Source organism: Phocoena sinus, chromosome 1, assembly GCF_008692025.1.
Source record: "Phocoena sinus isolate mPhoSin1 chromosome 1, mPhoSin1.pri, whole genome shotgun sequence".
Taxonomy (NCBI): Eukaryota; Metazoa; Chordata; class Mammalia; order Artiodactyla; family Phocoenidae; genus Phocoena; species Phocoena sinus.
Window position 1 is genome coordinate 38,539,555 of NC_045763.1, and position 18,505 is coordinate 38,558,059.

Genomic DNA, 18,505 nt, shown 5'->3' on the forward strand with positions numbered 1-18,505 from the left:
AGGTCCCCAGACAGAAGCAGTTCTTTCTGTTTCCTGAGTGTGAAATCCAGGAGGGCCCAGGACTGGAAATGAGTGACCCTGGGAAGGTCAGTCTGTGGGAGGTGGCTGAGCAAAAGGACAAGTGACCGGTATTCTGGCCATGAAGAAGAGTCCACGGAAGGAGACACCGGGTCCCACGGTGGGGGAGGAGAGGGGGCAGCAGGTGGGCTCCCCGAGAGGAACATCCTGTGCCCATCTCTGCCTGGCACCCCAAAGCCCCACGCAGGGGAGAGGTGGGTGCCCTGTGATGCACCGCCCAACCCAAGGTTCTCCAAGGAAGGTGCTGCTAAACTGTTTGTGGGGATTAAACAGGTCCGGGAGCTCAGCCTATCGCTGCTCTCCGTCCTATTACCCGCAGGGGCTCCGGCTGGACTGCATCTTCCGGGAGCTGGGGCTCTCGGGTGCGCAGGGCAGAAGTCGGGCCGGACGGGGGCGCCGAACCGCTGCTACGCTCGAGCTTCCGAGGGCGCCCAAGGGAATCGGGTGCTCCTCCCGCTCCGCCCGGCCCAGTGCGTGAGGACTTGCGGAGCAGTCCTAGCCGAGCTGCCGCGCTTGACCTTGACGGTTGCGCTTTACCGGCCTCTGGCCGGCTGCCAGACAACAGCGCCCCGCCCCGCGGGTCTGCGGCTGCGGCACCGCCCCTCCCTCCCTCCAGCGCAGGCGGGCGCTGGATCCTAGGTCCAGGCCGGGTTTTGCGGCGGAGTCCGCGCATGCTGATTCCTCTTCGGTTGCCCTCGGCAGCGGTCGGCGGCAGGAGACCATGGTGCTGGATGAACTGTGGGCCGCGCTCTCCGGCCCCTCCGGGGCTACCGTGGCTTGCTGCTTGGTGGCGGCGGCCTTGGCCCTGCGCTGGTCCAGTCACCGGACGGCGCGGGGCGCGGCGGCCCGGGCACGACAGAGGCAGCAAGCGGCCCTGGAGACCATGGACAAGGCGGCGCAGCGCTTTCGTCTCCAGGTGATGGCCGGGGTTGGAATCAGGGTCTGGGGGAGGGCCTGGGGTGGCGGCAGCACTTTTAGCCGCCCGGCCGCGCGGAGGGGCGAGCGGCGGGCAGCGGGCAGCGCAGGTTCGTAACTCCCCGAAACTCCTCTCGCCGTAATGCATTCCGTACTCTTTCTGAGCCAGATGGGGCCTAGGCGAGGAAGGGAAACGAAAGGAACTGGGCAGGCTGTCGCGCACGGGGTCAAAGAGGAGCTTTGCTCTGGTGCCAAAGAATCTCAAGATCACTATTAGGACTCTAAAACGCAAGTGTGAGAACCAATAGGATGCTCGGGTTGAGGACTTTGGAATCATAAAGTGATGGCCAAGGGCATCTGGAGAGCTTACAGTTCAAACTCATTGATATGTGCTTGAGGATGCTAAGAGGGAGCTGGGGAGGGACTTGCCCAAGTTCACAGGGAGTTACTGGGGGAGCTGGACCCCTGCCACCTAGGCTGTCGAGTCTGATGGGTTATAAGCCCTTTGCATGAATAGGTTTAGGTGGGTGATCTGTCAACAAGATTTTCTCCTCTGTATCAGCTCAGTGTGTGTATGGGGGCGAGGGAGAGGCCTAGAAGGGGAGGCTTTCTTTCCGTCCAGATGTGTGACACACTGGACCCAGTTCCAAGTCAAAATGCTGAACTCAGATCTTATGTGCTGAGGGAGGGAAGACTTGCCCCGAGTGTTTGATAGGATTTGGATCTGACAGGTGGGAAGGCATTCCGGATAATGGGACAGCACGAGGCAGGAGCTGGAACTAAAACCCAGATGCCTGGTGGGACCATCCAGCCTCATTCCGCTGGAGAGGAGCAGGGGAGAAAGATTAGGAAGAGAGACCCTGGCCTTGAATGCCAGGCCCTGGGTATGGCCTTGATGGCCGTGAGGTGTTAGCTGGATGTAATGGTATGGATTCACTCCACACCATTCCTGGACCAGGAAATGTCATATTTGTTTATTTATTGAAATAAAAATGTATCTGGTTCCAGCCTTCACTCATCAAGCTGGCTGAAAAGTACACAATCAGTCAGTTTTTAGGTATTCCATCCAAACTGGTCACTTTCCCTACTTGGGCACAGGTTTATCACTGTCTGATCCTCCTTCTCTGGCTGACCTCCTTGGTGCCCCGTTCAGGGATCCTTGCAGTGATGCCAGGCTCAGCCTGGAGACCCTCGGCTGCTCCCGAGGCTCCAGGTCCTGTGCAGCTGGCTAGCTGAGTTCTGCCAGCACTGAGGGCTGTGTGGAGGCAGCTGTAAGAATCTGTCCACAGTTTGTGCCTACAGGACTCCCGTCCTGGTTGCAAGGAACCCACCAGCTGGTAGGGGTGTGGGGTGGTAGAAGGGTGGGTCTTCCCTCGCTTCAACTCCAAGCATCAGCATCTACACAGTTTCCTTCTGGAGCACAGCCTTTCATTATTTTTAAGAACTGACTCTTCAAGGGTAGAAACTTTGGCCCTGAAATACCAAAAGCTGTTGAAACAGCCTCCACGGGGCAGAGCCTGGCCTCGGAACACCAAAACTTGGCTCTTGCAGATGGGAAAGCAGGGAAATCACCTTTTGGTTTTCCAGTGACTGGGAGAAGAGAGGGAGAACTATCTTAGGAGCCTCAATGTGTTGAGCAATCAGCAAAGAAGACAAAGATGTTGTCTTCATGACAATAGCTTTGGGAATGGGTAGGAGGTGGGCAGTTTAGCTGAGCTCATCCAGGGCCTTGGGAAGGGGCCCAGGGTTAGTAGGGCCCTGGAAGAATACAGCAGCTTATAGTGCAGCTCCTGCCTGATAGACAGCAGGAAAGCTAGTTGGGACCCAGATACTTCCTGTGTCCCGAGGCGTTGCTGGAGGAGGAGGAGTACTAAGCACCTCCTGAACATTGCAAGATGGTTCATCTTTCTCTGGACTCTAGAGCAACTTTAGAGTGAGGCGTATTTCTTGTATTTTCTGTTGACCGCATGAAGCTTAACCTTTGTAACATGCCCATTTGTTGCATTTGTTTCCACCTTGCCCCCTGAATGAGTTTCAATATCCTTTCTGGACTGAAGAGAGAGACCACCATTGACAGAATATTATGGCTGGGAGAGCCATCCCAGAACACCTGCTTATCCCTCTGTGCCTCCGCACCTGTAGTTTTATCCTGAATGCCCTTCCCACACATCCCTTACAAGCCCTTTTGTCAAAATTCCACTGGATTACAAATGCCACTTCCTTCAACTGGATCTGACCTGTAGTTCCATCTCCTGGCGTCTCCAAGACCAACCTGAAGCTGATTTTAAAACAAAACAATTCAATGAATAACGCGAAGAACAGTATGGTTTTTGTTTCGATCAGTATCAGTAGCCTACATGATCAAATGGAAGAGATATCTTGAAATAGGACAAAAGCAATAAAAAAAAAAAACCCCATGAGTGAAAATAAAAAAGACTTGGAGGACAATCGAGGATACCTGAAATTAGGACAGTAGGTGGTTCAGAAGGAGAAAAACAGATGGAGGAGGGGCAGTGATTCAATGATAGCTATAGTATCTTTTGCTTGAAAAAGTAGGCATACAGATGGCCACATGCTTGGTGAGACGTTATTTGTACACTTCCCTGCATTCTCCATACTAATTTTTTTTTAATTAATTATTTTTGGCTGCGTTGGGTCTTCCTTGCTGCGCACGGGCTTTCTCTAGTTGCGGCGAGCGGGGCCTACTCTTTGTTGTGGTAGGCCGGGCTTCTCACTGCGGTGGCTTCTCTTGCTGTGGAGCACAGGCTCTAGGTGCACGGGCTTCAGTAGTTGCGGCATGTGGGCTCAGTAGTTATGGCGCACGGGCTTCGCTGCTCTGTGGCATGTGGGATCTTCCCAGACCAGGGCTCAAACCCGTGTCCCCTGCATTGGCAGGCGGATTCTCAACCACTGCGCCACCAGGGAAGCCCCACATTGTGGGTTTTTCACAGACATTTTTTTTTTTTTCCTGTGAGGTTTCAGCAGAAACTGTTAACTATGGTTTCCTTTTCAGAAGAGGGACTGGGCAGGGTGGCCCTAGAGGTGGGGGGAAATGTTCACTTTTCATTCTGTATACCTTTAAAAAAGTACGTCACTAGGGGTTGTCTCGTGTGTTGATGGGGAGATCATGGATCCATTTTTCTTTTTTTCCTTCCCTGTAGCTGCCTGTATTATTTAAAAAAAAAAAAATCCCAAGTGAGTGTTGAATCCATTTAACAAATTCAGGGAAGAGGTGGAGTGTTCCTGATATTGAGGCCAGGCTTCAAAGGCTGTGTGGTGGGTGTGTGTGGTGGGCGTTCAGCTCTGGGCGTGTGGTGGGTGTGAGGGGGCCATGTTGCACTGAGGGGGTTCAGGGGAGTCTGACAGGACCACGGCCTGGAAGCATCTCCTGGAGCTTGTGGTGTGAAGGGGACTTTAAGGGGAGAGGCAAGGTGGGCTTGGACATTGCACTGTCTGGCCTGGCCACAAAGCTTGGGCGGGGCAGCCGGTTGGGTGGCCCCTGTCTGACCCAGGAGAGAAAGGATGTGCACCGGCAAGGGTCTTGGTAGAGGGGACAGAGAGGTGGCCATTTGCCAGAGCTACTTAGGGGGCTTGGTGATTGGATGTGGGTGGGAGGGAGGGCGGGGAGTGGAAGACGGAGGGCAGCGTCCTTCCCTGAGGGAAGAGGAGCCAGTGGAGAGGGGTGGGGAGGCACAGAGCTCAGGGGAATGACACAGGGACAGAGGGAGAAAAGGGAGTAGCCCAGCGAGTAGGTCTGAGCTCAGCTGGGTCAGTCGAAGGACGATGATCTGGAGGCTGTGAGATAGGCAGAGGGCCTGGAGTGGAAGCCATGAGGAGTGACTTCTCCCAGCATCAGAGAGGGAAGAAGAGGTGCCAGAGGAACCTCCAGGAGCCTCTGTCTCTCCCCGCGTCTGGCTCCTTCTCATGCTTCAGATCACATCTGAAATGTCACCACCACCTACCCAGCCCATCTGAGTCATTCCTCTGTTCTTTCTGTCACAGGCTCCGTTTATCCTTTCTCACACTTGCCATGATCTGTCCATTCTTTGTTAACTTATTTTCTTTCTTTAAAAAATATTTTTTTCTTTTATTCTTTTTCAAATTATTTTCCCAATTAACTTGTTTGTTTTCTTGAAGGTAAGCTCTGACAGCAGAGACTTGTCTGTCTTGGTTATCTCTAAATTCACAGCCCTAGCTAGTCCTCAGCACATAGTAGATGCTCAGAACCTGTGTGTTGACTGAATGAGCGGATGACAGAAGGAGCGGAGAGGTGGGAGGGAGCCCCGGGGAGCGGGGTATGTCTGTGCCCAGAGGAAACTGAAGCGAGCCCTCTGAATGCCTCCATGAGACTTGGAGCAGAATGAACAGAGTCAAGTGTTTGTTGTATTCGGCAACAAGGAAGTCCCTGGTGACTTTGGCAGGAGCAGAGGAGGGTAGAGATGAGATGTGGTGCCTGCAACTCAGATGTCCTCCTAGCCCTATTTACTAATTAGCCCAGTACCCTCGCGGGGGAAGCCAGCGGATGTTTGCAGGCAGGGGCTGACTCCAGAGACTCTGGGGGCCTTCGAGGCCTGGCAGTAGGTGTCTGATCAAACATCCCTTCTCCTTCAGAGAGCTCTTCCCTGACCACCCTCTACCTGTGTGCTGCCCACTCACTGCATCCATTTTATTTTCTTTATTTCTTGCTATCTAAAATTCTTATTTACTTATGAATTATCTGCTCATCCCCAACTCTGCACCTTGTGTAAGCTCCCCCAAAGCCTGGATGTGACTTTTTTGTTCACTGCTGTATCCCCTTGCCTAGCATGGTGGCTGCTGCGGAATAGGTGCCTAATGAATATCTATGGACTGAACAAAAAAACCCTCTCATTTGGATGTGGCTCCAGCTCCAACCCTAACCACCCAGGACAGGGTTTTCTTATTTCTGCCCTCCCCTGACAAGGTGTTGAGTAGTTAGGTGCAGGTGGACAGCCAGTGGTCAGCCCATGCTGAATGGGCAGAGAACTATAGTTTATCTGTAAGTCCTAGGCAAGGCACTTCCCCTTGCTGAGCCTCAGTTTCTTTAGCTGTGCAATGGGAATGGTAGTAAGATTTCATCCAAACATGGAGCACATTGGCATGGTGCCTGGCACACAGTAGGTAGTCATTGGTGGTCCCTGTTAGTAATGGTCTAATGATCAGCCTGGGCATGACCTCTCCCTGGACCCCTCTCAGGTAAGCTTCTTGAAGAGATAGATCTGTATTTTCTACAGGTGGCAAGGGCCTGCCCAGGCTGGACCACATTTGTGGTGTCAGAGCTGTGGGTGGGCACATCTGTCACGGGTTGGCAGGTGACAGCACGTGCTTGGTAGGTGTGGGGATTTGGGGGCATGGGCCACTGGTGTCTGCTGCAGGCACATGGAGCCTGCGGGGAGTAGGGGACTGATCTGAGGTGTCTCCCCAGAACCCTGACCTGGACTCAGAGGCACTGCTGGCCCTGCCTCTGCCTCAACTGGTACAGAAGCTACACAGTGGGGAGCTGTCTCCGGAGGCTGTGCTCTTCACCTACTTGGGAAAGGTAAAGCCTGGGAGTGACCCTGCTCCTTCCTCCACTTTCTCTGCAAGGCTGGGGGGAAAACCTGGCCTGGACTTTGTCCCACTGAGGACCCTGGTGGGATCACAGTGCCAGGGAGGTACTGTGTGTATGTGTGTGTGTGTGTGTGTGTGTGTGTGTGTGAGAGAGAGAGAGAGAGAGAGAGAGAGAGAGAGAGAGAGAGAAGAGAGAAAATGGCTCTGTGTGTGTATTTGGGGAGGGGGGGGAAGGGGCGGGGGGGGGGTGGATACTGAGCATGTTGTCTTAGCTAGAAACCTGGCTTTTAGCCCAGACTTCCCTCTCCCTTCTGCCCCCACCCCATCAGTCACCAAGTCTGGTCTGGTCCCTTCCTATAGCTGTCTCTAGTCCATCCCCTTGTCTCCCCCTCTTCAGCCACCCTGGTCCTCCACCACCATCTCCCTCTGGGACCAAGCGCCAGCCTCCTGGCCAGGTGCCCCCTCAGCTCTTCAGCGTCCTCTCTGGCCAAGGCCTTCTGTAGCTTGTGGCATCAGCGGCTCAGCTGCTGGCAGTTTCCTGGCACCCAGCGCCTGCACTGGGGTTCCTTTTACCTGCGAGGCTCTTCTCCTTCTTGCCCCGCTCAGTGCAACAGGCTCCCCCAGAAGAGTTTTCAGGGCTCAGAGAGGAGTCTCTGGAGTCTTCCAGGAAGCCTCCCAGGACCCTCCTCCCTTCCCAGCCTGAGTTAGGGTTTCCTCTTCAGTGTTCACTTTCTAACAGCACGTTTCTCATCAAATTGTAGGGCTTGCCTTGTCTTTCTCTTTCCCAAGGCAAATGTGGGCTTTTGGTGGACAGTCTTATTTGTCTTTGCACCTTATTGCTGAACGCTATGTCTTTTATATAGTAAGTGCTCAAAAAATGTGTTTGAAACAAAATGAAAGAAGGAAATGTGCTTTGTGTGACTTGTCTATATATGCCATAGCATTTTTTAAAAACATCTTTATTGGAGTATAATTGCTTTACAATGTTGTGTTAGTTTCTGCTGTATAACAAAGTGAATCAGCTATACGTATACATATATCCCCATATCCCCGCCCTCTTACGTCTCCCTCCCACCCTCCCTATCCCACCCCTCTAGGTGGTCACAAATCACCGAGCTGATCTCCCTGTGCTATGCAGCTGCTTCCCACTAGCTAGCTGTTTTACGTTTGGTAGTGTATATATGTCCATGCCACTCTCTCACTTCGTCCCAGCTTACCCTTCCCCCTCCCCATGTCCTCAAGTCCATTCTCAACTGCGTCTTTGTTCCTGTCCTGCCCCTAGGTTCTTCAGAACCATTTTCTTTAAGATTCTATATATATGTGTTAGCATATGGTATTTGTTTTTCTTTTTCTGACTGACTTCTATGAGTGTGACTTGTATCTGATATGATTTCTTGGAAGAGAGCATGTGGTAGTGAGTGGGACCCCTAAGCAGGTGGACATGAGTGCCAGGGGGACTGACGGGTGTGTATGAGAGTGGTGTGAGTGACTGCAGCTGAGAGCGGGGCAGAGAGGGACTGTAGAGAAAGGACTGGACACCCCTGGGCCGGGTACACTGAGAGGACACACAGTCTCAACAGCCGGGGTTGTTTCTAATGAATCCATGTCCCTGAAGAAGCTCCTGCCCCCCTTAATCATCCACAGAGAGCATTCTGGCTACAGATTGGCCTCTTCTCTTTCTGCCCTGGGGCAGGAGACAGATTTTCTGTGCCTGAGTGTGGCAACAGGGCCACACCCATGTTCCTGTCAGTTGCTGTCAGTCAGCCATGCGCCCACGAGACTTGATTATCAGCTCAGCTTCAAGGGTTCCTGGGGGAGGGGAGGCTTCACCTGGGCCCACCTGGGGCAGAGGAGTTGGGAGGCTCCTTGTGCTGCTGGGAGGCTGTAGCCTGGGTCTAAGCCTTGCCCTGCACTGACTCCCACTGTGACCTGACACGGGGATCTGCCAGCCTCACTGGGCAGAGGTTGTGGCTTGGAGGAGGACAGGGGTTGGGGTGGCCAAGGGTCAACCTCCTCCCAGCTCAGCCTCTGGGGGGCATCTGAGGTCAGTATCTTGCCCCTTTGAGTGCCCTGGTTGTGTCCTGGCCCTGGGAGTACGCTCACTCTCTGTCCGTTTTGGAGTTGAAGGCCAGAGACAGCCAGGGTGAGGCTGGAGCCACATGTCCCTAGTGAGGCGAGTGCTGGGCCTAGGTTATCCTCTGTGCCCCTGGGTCAGGTTTCTGGTTACCCTTTCCCTGGGTGGTAAGGGAATTTTAACACAACTGAAACAAAAAAAGAAAAGCCAGCCTCGCTTTGTTCTTGTACCCATTTCTCTCTCCCCAAGGCCTGGGAAGTGAACAAAGGGACTAACTGTGTGACTGCCTACCTGGCAGACTGTGAGGCTCAGCTGTGCCAGGTCCCAAGGCAGGGCCTGCTCTACGGCGTCCCAGTGAGCCTCAAGGAGTGCTTCAGCTACAAGGTGTGCCCTGCCCCAGTCCCTGCCAGCCAGCTCTGCGTCCTGGGTCACCCTGGGCCCTCAGAGGAAGTACCAGGTCCAAAGGCCTTGAGAGGGCACCATGGGTACGGCCTGTGGGGTGGTGGTGGGAACAGCCCCTGTGCTGCCGAGGCGCCCCCAGCTCGTCAGCCACGTCCCTCTCGCCCATCCCTCCTTCTAGGGCCAGGACTCGACACTGGGCTTGAGCCTGCACGAGGGGGCGCCAGCACAGCGTGACAGCGTGGTGGTGCAGGTGCTGAAGCGGCAGGGGGCCTTGCCCTTCGTGTACACCAATGTCCCCCAGTCCATGTTCAGGTTGTGTCTCGGGTGCGGGGTGGGGGCAGGGGCACCGGTGCCAGCGTGACATGGGCTGACCCCTTTCTGCTTCCTCCAGCTATGACTGTGGTAACCCCCTCTTTGGCCAGACCGTGAACCCGTGGAAGTCTTCCAAGAGCCCAGGTGGCTCCTCAGGGGGTGAGGGGGCCCTCATTGCGGCTGGGGGCTCCCCACTGGGCTTAGGCACCGACATCGGAGGAAGCATTCGCTTTCCCTCTGCCTTCTGTGGCATCTGCGGCCTCAAACCCACAGGGAACCGCATCAGGTATGGTGTAGGTGGTCGGGGGAGGGAGCTTCTGAGTCTCTCGCTGTGTGACCTTGGCCTAGCTTCCCACCCCTCTGGGCTCCAGGCAGGGATTCCCTGACTGGGGTTTTGCTAGGAGGTAGTGTCGCAGCACCACAGTCCTTGGTTCCTAGTTTCCAAAGTGGTGAGAGAGTTGGGAGCTGCTGTATGGATGTGGGGTTGGGCAGAGGATGGCCATTTCCCATTGCCAACATCTTGTGTTTCTTATCCAGCAAGAGTGGCCTGAAGGGCTGTGTCTATGGACAGGTAGCAGGTGAGGTCTGTGGTTCCCTCTATGCCCTGGAGGAGGGGGGTCTGCCTGATCTGCCTCTGCCCCTGCCTCTCCTTGGGGCAGTGTTGGGCCCCCAGGCCACTCTAGGTCTGAGTTCCTACGCCTTGTCCCTGTTCACTACGGGCCACGGCCCAGTCCTTGCTTGGACCTGGCCCCAGAGCTCCTTGGGGCTTGGTGATCTCTCTCTCCTCCCCTCCCTGCCCCACAGTACAGCTCTCGGTCGGCCCCATGGCCCGGGACGTGGAGAGCCTGGCGCTGTGCCTGCGAGCGCTGCTGTGTGAGGACATGTTCCACCTGGACCCCTCCGTGCCCCCGCTGCCCTTCAGGGAGGAGGTGAGCCGGGGTGGGGGTGGGCATGGGGTGGATTCAGGTCTCACTGGTGCTCCTGAGCCCAGAGAGCACTCCCCGCATTGCAGCAGGACTTGGAGGCCCTGTCTCCTGAAAACCACCCCGGCAGGGCCGGGGGTGGGGTGGGGTGAGGGGGGGTGAGCGGGGGCGGGGTGGGGGGTGGCGGTGTGTGTGTCTGAGGCCAGCAGCAGCGCCTCTTCAGACAGCCACCAGATGGCGCCCTTGCCTGCATTTGGAAACCTTGAGGCTTTCAAATTGGTGGGCTGGGAGCCAGAGCTGAGGAAAGGCCCACCTTCCGGCCCAGCCTGGGGGCTGTCCCTGCAGAACAGGAGTGGCCTCGAGGCTAAGAACAGCTTGAGAGAGCACTCCTGTACCTTATCTGTGTTTGATCCCCAGTAATTAGGAGCCTTTCCTATAGTATTCATGTCCCTATCCCCAGCCTCCAGAGGGATGCTTGGCGTGTAGGCTGAGTGAGTTAAGGATGGTTAAAAGCGGAGCTGTCTCCCTCCCAGAGAAAGCTGGGATCTGTGGGCAGTGTCAGATGCTGGCTCCCCAGAATATCATCAAAACAGCCTGTTGATCAGATAAGGCTGAGTTTAATGCTTTCTGTGGTGAGGGGGAGTGCTGCCTCCACAGAGCCTTAGCGGCGTGGGGGAGGGGTGCGAAGTTAGGATGTTGAAGTTGGTTTCAGGTGGATATTTCAGTGTGGGGCATTGGTTAGGATTGGGTACAGATCATGATGTAATAGGTTAGGACTGGTGGATACAGCAAGGTGAGGATTCTGAGGAGAGGGGTTCAAGGAGTCTTAGGGGATAAGCTGTCATTTGGTGCTTCTATTGAAGAATTGACGGGTCTTTTAAGAATGACTGATAAAGTTATCTGTACTTTATGTACAACACTTTCAGGAGTAGTCAAGTTAGATCGATGTGGGCAGTGGAATAGTAAAGCCATGTTAATGTAGACAGTAAGCTGTCTGTGTGATGTTAGCGCCATTTCTCAGCGGTCTGGCATTTCCCCCTACAGACCTCTTGCCCTCACCCAGCCCAGGTTGCCTTGGAAGGGCTGAAGGCGCTGGGGCAGGCAGGAGATCGGGGCTGGGGATGGGGTGAGCTACCCCTCCTCAGCAGAGGAGATGTTCTAAGTGAAACCAGTCGTTCAAGAGCCCCTTCCTGAGAGGTGGGGAGGAGGTGAGGCTCCTGTCCTGAGGTCTGGAACGATCTATTACGGGAGCCAGGACTAGCATTCTGGAAACAGGCTGTGGAGAGCCTCGGCTCTGGACGCGGGATACCTGGCTTCCTGACCTAGTCTTGTAGCTCTGCCCTGACAAGTGGCCTTGGCTGAGTCCCGGCTCCACTCTGGGCCTATCTCCCTATCTAGACCTGAAGCTTCAGTTTCCTCGTAGGACCAGTGGGAATCCTCATTCTTGCTCTGCCCACCTGCAAAGTCATTGTGAAGGTGTTTTGTGAAGGGGTCATATGCAGAAGGGGCTGGCCTCACTGGCAGTCAGTTTTCGGGGGATCTAGGGTGCAGCCTCAAAGCTGCGTCTGGGGCTGAGTAGCTGCTCTGAGCTCTGGGAGCCCTGCTTGGGGCCACCCTGTCCTGACCTGACTCTGACTCCTGTGTGTTGCCCCCAGGTCTACAGAAGCTCTCAGCCCCTGCGTGTGGGGTATTATGAGACTGACAACTATACCATGCCCACCCCGGCCATGACACGGGCCCTGCTGGAGACCAAGAAGAGACTCGAAGCTGCTGGCCACACGGTATGGAGGTGGGAGCCCACAAGTCCTGGCATCGCCCCTCTTTCAGGGAAGCCTTCCTGGTACCCATGGCTGCCACCCATCCCTGGCATCCTTCCACCCTGATTGTTTTGTGGTTGGGGATGGGAATTCGGTCCCTGGAGGACCAGTAAAAAGGGGCTGATCAGAAGTATTGGGGTACATGATTGATGGTGAGCTCACCCTTGTGCTGGGGATGTGTGAGCTGTGAGCTGCATTGGGAGGGCCTCGTCGACCGCAGACAGGGGTGCACAGCTGTCCAGAGGTTCCTGGGGCTCTGAGATGGCAGGTTTGGGGATGTTCATCTGAGACAGGCTTATGTGTGGCTCCAGACTTCTCTCCTGATGTGCATCTTACAGGGAGTTATCACGGGCCAACAAGGCCACCGTTGTGGCTCCAGTGAGGGTACCGTGAAGGCAGGGTTGGTCCAGTCCATGCTCGGGGCTGCCTGGGTAGCATGGGGGTAGTGGGACCCAAGGGTTTCTAGGTCTGGGAGTCTTACACTCCTCAGTCCCTGCAGCTGGTTCCCTTCCTGCCAAGCAACATACCCCATGCTCTGGAGACCCTGTCGACGGGTGGGCTGTTCAGTGACGGTGGCAAGAGCTTCCTACAGAACTTGTGAGTGATGTTGGGTTTGGAGGTCTGTGGTGGGATCAGGACATGGGGAGACCCAGGAAGAGCAGCTGGGTGCTGTAACCCCGGGGACAGGCCAGGCTGGGGGAAGTTGGAGGACAGGCCTTAGCTGAATGTGAAGAAGGTCTGAGCATTCTGGGTAGGGACCTTGCCACCCCTCTGACTGCAGGCTGAGCCTGGCACTACCTTGCCAGGGAGTCTTTGGAAAGGTGCCAGCGCAGGGGGAGGCTGGATTGAGCATCCATGGCCTCATCCTGAGCTGAGCTGGCTGGGAGGTAGGAGGTAAGCAGGGAGTTGCCTATCTGTTTGGGAAAGGTTGAGAGACAAGGGTAGGGTCAAATAGGAGGGCAGGGGTGTAGACGTCATTCTGTGACTCCGGGCTCTTCTCACTTGAGCCACGTCTTTCTCTTTTGAGTAGGACCTCAGTTTTCTTGTCTGTAAAGTCAGTAGGTTGGACCAGACCCGCTTTAAGGGACTTTGCAGAGCTCACATTTAGAGAAGCTGGTTCCACTTGGGTGTTTTCAGTCCTTAAAGGTTGACACGGGCAGAGGACAGGCCTGTGAAGGTGCCTCCTGGGGACATGCCCAGACTGACTGGACTTCCCGCAGTAGCTAAGTATGGTTCAGGCTTTAGCGGAAGGGGCTACCCCTCACTCTGGCCCTGGGAATGAGGCTCCAGGATCAGCCGCCTGAGACCTTTCCCTGAGATCTAGAGCAGAGACAGCCTCAGAGACGAGGATCACGGTGCCCACTCAAGACTGCGCCACTCGTGCCTCCAGGCCAATATCCGCCTCCACGGGGGGAATGCCCTCAGTATCACGCCCTGGCCAGGGAGATGCTGCCTGTAGTTCTTATTGCTTTAAGCTGAGTTTGCCAGGGAGGGAGACAGGGAGTCCTGCCTTGGGGAGCTCCATGGGTGTGGGTGGAGCCCAGGCATCCCAAAGGGTCTGCAGACACAAGCCACATGTTGGGAAGGAGAGGCTGAGATGAAGGGGCTGGAGAGCGTGACTGCCAGAGTCTGGTGAGGAGGGAGGTAGGCAGAGTCACTGAGTAGAGACTGGGGGATGCAGTAGGTGGGGGTGAGCCAGGAGGGATGCCTGGGGTGGATGTGTCTGGACTGGACCCTTTGTCTCCCAGCAAAGGTGATTTCGTGGACCCCTGCTTGGGAGACCTGATCTCAACTCTGAGGCTGCCCAGCTGGCTTAAAGGACTGCTGGCTTTCATGCTAAGGCCTCTGGTGAGGGCACAAGGAATAGAAGGGGTGGGCTGGGCTGGGCGGGAGCCTCTGGGGCTCTTCCCCCCTCCCCTTAGCCTCCTCTTCTTCTCAGCCCTCACCTAGTCTCTTCTCCTCCCCCCATGCCCTTTGATCTTCAGCTAACATGCATGCTGAAAGGGGTGCTGACCCGGGACATGGGGGGAGAGACAGAGGGAGGAAGCACAGGCAGCTTGGCCTGAAGATTATTGCCACACCTGGCCCAAAGCTGAGTCACTGACTGTGTCTGTCCTTCTGCAGCTCCCAAGGTTGTCAGCCTTTCTCAACAGCATGAAGTCTCGGTAAGAATGTTTCCCATGCCCAGATGCTTGCCCCCCTTTTCCCCTGACCTGGGTCCAAGTGCTTTCCAACAGGAAAAGATGAGAGAAGTAGCTTCTGAGGCTGGAAAGGGCGCAGGCAGGGTGGCACCCTCTGTGGCTTTCGAGGAGGATCTTGAAGATGTCTTAGCAAGGTCCAGGAAAGCCTGGAGAGCAAGGACCTGAGGGAGAGCACAGGATGGGAGGGGGTGGAGAGGAGAAGATTGCCCTGGCTGGGCACGGGTGGAAAGGCCCGGGAAGGAGCTGGCGGGAGGCAGGAGCGGTGGTGCTGGGCACCCATGAGGGTGCTACTCTTAGCGACCAGACTGCATCGCGCCCTCTCTTGCCTGCCCCTCAGTGGCTCATGCCGGAAAAGCTGGGAATAAGTTGTCCCATTCTCAGGCCCTGACATCTTGTGGACTTGCTCCTTCTGTTACCACCAGGCATTTAGGACCTTGGGTGGCTCTGGCCTCTCCTGTGTCCTGAGGGTAGCAAGGAGTCAGGCCTAGGTCCCTCCTGCGGACTCAGTGGGACATGAACTTAGGGATTAGAACTTCTGCCCTGCTTTACTTTCCTCTCAGAGTGCCCTGGAATTGAGAAGGGTCCAAGGAGGAATGAGATCTGGGAGGTGTTGAGAGTAGGGGTCTGATGTTGTTGATCCCCATGGCTGGGATCATCACGGTCAGTGACCTCATTCCCTCTGTCCAGGTCAGCTGGAAAGCTCTGGGAACTGCACCACGAGATTGAGGTGAGGCCAGAGCCTGTCGACTAGAGTAGGGCGGGTGGGGGGTGGAGTTGGACAGGGCACCTGCGTTGGGGTCTCTCGGCCACTGGTCCCCTGGAGTGGCCCATCGTTCTCCCTTCCACTCCCTGACAGCTTGGGGACTGCTGTCAGACCCTCACTTGCCTGGAGACCCGTCCTAGGGGCCTGGGTCAGCCTGGGGCTCCTGTCCTGGATACCTCTTTTGCCACTCTGATGCTGCCTGTAGCCAGCACTCCATGGCCCTGCCCTGGTAGGAAGAGTGGTGTCTGTGGTTCTGTGGAGCAGGTGATGCCCCCTGAGAGCAGCCCTGTCTGAATACCCCTGAGGTCCTCCATCCCACTGTGGTTCAGTTCACGTCTGGGGCAGGTCCAGGGCTAGAGTCACCCCAGCCACAGTGCCTGCGTTGGAGAGTCCATGTAACGGGCTGGGTCTGAGTGCTTCACCTGGTGTACGGGTATCCTCCCCAGGTGTACCGTCACTCTGTGATTGCCCAGTGGAGAGCAGTGGAGCTGGATGTGCTGCTCACCCCCATGCTGGGCCCTGCTCTAGACTTGAATGGCCCAGGCAAGGCCACAGGTGAGGCTTGCAGCCCCGTCACAGCCCTGTCACCTGTCTCTTCTCTTCTATGAGTTCAGCCCTTTGCCTGGTGGGGCTGCTGGGAGGTAGTAGAAGAGGAACCCTGCGGGTGGGTTGCCCGCCTGGGGAAGGACTCCACCCTTGAGAGGCTCACAGTCTGGTTGGCTGGAGAGATGGGAGTCATGTGGGACCCTGTCCTCAGCGCTGTTCAAGTTGGAGATCATGTTACAGAGTCTGTGGTTTTGGGAGGTGGTGTTTGAAGCCCAGGTGGGATTTAGATAAACCAGGAAGACAGCAGCAACAGTCCAGGCGGGGGGAAGCTGCAGGGAAGAGGCACAGGGCAAGCTCGTCAGCGCGCTCTCCAGCCCGCCCTGAATCTGGATTCCCGGGCTCTGTCACCCTCACTCAAGTCTCAGCCCTAGGAGAGAACCTCTCCCTGTCTGTGGATGCAGGGTGCCATTTCACAGGGTGGAAGACTGGGGCTCAGAGAGGACAGTTGTCATGGAAGGTCACCCAACCTGCTCCAGCCACATGTGCTGTGTCTCAGGGGCCATCAGCTACACTCTGCTCTACAACTGCCTGGACTTCCCTGCGGGAGTAGTGCCTGTCACCACGGTGACTGCCGAGGACGAGGCCCAGTTGGAGCATTACAAGGGCTGCTTTGGGGATATCTGGGACAAGGCGCTGCAGAAGGTAAGTCCCTTTTCCCCTGGACTCACACCTGCTCCCCTTCCTCTAGTGGAGGAGAGAGTATAAACACGAGTATCCTTGTTTGTCTGTCTTGAGAGCTTGTTTGGAGGTTCTAGCAGGGGAGCGCAGCTGCTCGTATACCCTTGACCGAAGAACGGACCTCCTCTATCGGGGAAGGTCGTCCTCTTCGACCGAGCACGCAGCTTTGGGAGGGATGCACATGGAGTGGTGAGGGAGGAAGGGGACACCCGCCTAGCCAGCCAGATCAGCCAAGTCAACGCTGGCGATCAATGGGGTGACAGGTGTCACAGCCAGATCGCCCTCATGTCCTCTCGTCTGTCTTTCTTAACACAAGACCCCTAAAGACTGCGGGCTGGCCCTGCCGTGCTGCCCTCCTCTCCAGCTGGGGTGCTTCCTGGGCCCAGGGTGGGGTCCTGCCTCGACACCTCCCGTCCTGACGCCTGTGTCCCCTGCAGGCCGTGAAGAAGAGCGTGGGCCTGCCTGTGGCTGTGCAGTGCGTGGCTCTGCCGTGGCAGGAAGAGCTGTGTCTGCGGTTCATGCGGGAGGTGGAACGACTGATGACCCCTGAGAGGCAGCCATGCTGACTGCCGCCGCCTGGCCCTAGAGGACCTGAGACCCACTGGAGCCACGCCCAGTGTAGTCAGGGCACAGCTGCCACCCTGGAGGAAGTGTTCAGCCTGGGGCAGAGGCTTCCAAGTCCCTCCCCCTCGCCCCTGCAAGAAGCCCAAACCCACTGAGTCTGGACCTCGCTCCCTCCCCTGTTCCCTTCCCTGCCCTGACACCCCCAACGTGGCAGCCGGTGGGCATGACATGGGCGAAGGCCCGCTAACAGTCAAGAATCGGTTCCTATACCACAAAACAAACAAACAAACAAACAAACAAAAGAATCGGTTCCTGGTCTGTGTCCTTTCTGGAAGTCATCGTTAGGGCACTGGGGGTTGGAGACCCGACCTTCTAGAACCTGACTCCAGCCACGTCAGTCTCCTGCTCCAAAACCTCCTCTGGTTCCTGTCACTCGCAGGATGGACACAAGCTTCTCAGGATGGGCGATGCGGCCCCAGCACTTCACACCCAACCCTCCCACCCGCCTTAGATTAAGCCCTACTTTGTTAGACATTGTCTTTTCTCTTCTCCTTGCCTCTGCTGGGAATGCCCTTTCTGCTCCCCTACCATTAAATCCTCTGAGGCCCAGCTCAGATCCCTCTTTCTCCTTCTGAGCCCTGGAGTAGGTGGGCTGTTTCCTCCCAGTCTGCGCTGTGTGGAGGGCGTCCGCGGGTGGGTCACCGCCCTTAGCACACTGGCTCTCCTTGACGGCAGGGATACTATTTCTACGTCTTTGTCCTCAGTGGCCAGCACAGGGCCGGGCACAGGGCAGCGGGGAGTCTGGGATGCTGCTGGGGAGAGGAACCCGCAGGACTGAGGCGAGCACAAGACAAGGTGATCTAGCAGAGAGTGCTCGCAGGGCCAGCCCAGGACTGGAGTGTTCTGGGAAGGCTTCCTGAAGGAGGAGTGCCTGTGTTGAGTATAGAAGGTCCCCAGGGCTGAGATAGGGGACGAGGACATCCCAGGGAGAAGGAACAGTACTACAGCCAGAATGGGCACAGGAGGAGATGTGTGTGGGGGTCAGATCAAGGTGGACTCGGAGGGCCAGTTCAGGAACTTGAATCCAGTCTCAAGGGCAATGGGGCGCTCTTGAAGGATCAGACAGGTGTGGCGAGGAGAGTAGACTGGAGGGGCGGAGCCTGGAGAGGGTAACGAGGCTGCTCCATGATCCTAATGTGGGGAAGGGCACCTGGGGCCTGAGCTAGGGCCGTGGCCCAGGTAGAGAGAGGGGTGATTTGGGACTTGACAGTTGAGGGGTGGAAGTGAGCTGGCTCAGCTCTGCCCAGTTTGCCAGCTCACCTCTTACTGGACTGCTTTGCCTGGTGGGTGGAGGGTTAGCTGGTCTGGATGCCTGGGGGGCTTCTCGGGTCCACCAGCACAGCTGCCTCGCTCCTCCCTGGCTCCAGCCCTAACTCGCCCGCTTGCTGTCGGAGATGTTTCTGGCCTGAGCCCTCGGGCAGGGTGGGCCCCTGGCTCCCACCTGACCTCCTTCGTATTCTTTTCAGGGCAAGCTGCTTTCCCAAGGCTCCCTTCTCCACCGAGATTTTCCTGCTTCTCCAGTGGTGCTTTCCCCTCCAAGTCAC

General features: G+C 56.3%; 1 protein-coding gene across 5 annotated transcripts; it reads left to right on the plus strand.

Annotated features, from left to right (window-relative positions):
* Positions 1 to 497: 497 nt before the first annotated feature.
* Positions 498 to 17,510, plus strand: FAAH (fatty acid amide hydrolase). Of its 5 annotated transcripts, none has more exons than XR_004350490.1 (15): positions 498 to 994; positions 6,437 to 6,550; positions 8,885 to 9,019; positions 9,216 to 9,349; positions 9,429 to 9,635; positions 9,887 to 9,927; positions 10,154 to 10,278; positions 11,928 to 12,053; positions 12,580 to 12,686; positions 13,838 to 13,937; positions 14,214 to 14,254; positions 14,978 to 15,017; positions 15,500 to 15,608; positions 16,061 to 16,301; positions 16,775 to 16,912. XR_004350490.1 is itself a non-coding variant. In XM_032635896.1 (15 exons), the coding sequence occupies exons 1-15, from the start codon at positions 800 to 802 to the stop codon at positions 16,901 to 16,903; spliced, it is 1,740 nt and encodes a 579-aa protein (XP_032491787.1). In that variant the 5' UTR covers positions 499 to 799; the 3' UTR covers positions 16,904 to 17,510. The 5 variants fall into 5 exon arrangements, 3 of the variants coding, with proteins under 3 accessions (XP_032491787.1, XP_032491782.1, XP_032491794.1); XM_032635896.1 differs by having other exon boundaries at positions 499 to 994; positions 12,589 to 12,686; positions 16,156 to 16,301; positions 16,775 to 17,510; XR_004350491.1 differs by having other exon boundaries at positions 500 to 994; positions 12,589 to 12,686; positions 16,775 to 17,510.
* The last annotated feature ends 995 nt before the right edge of the window (positions 17,511 to 18,505 follow it).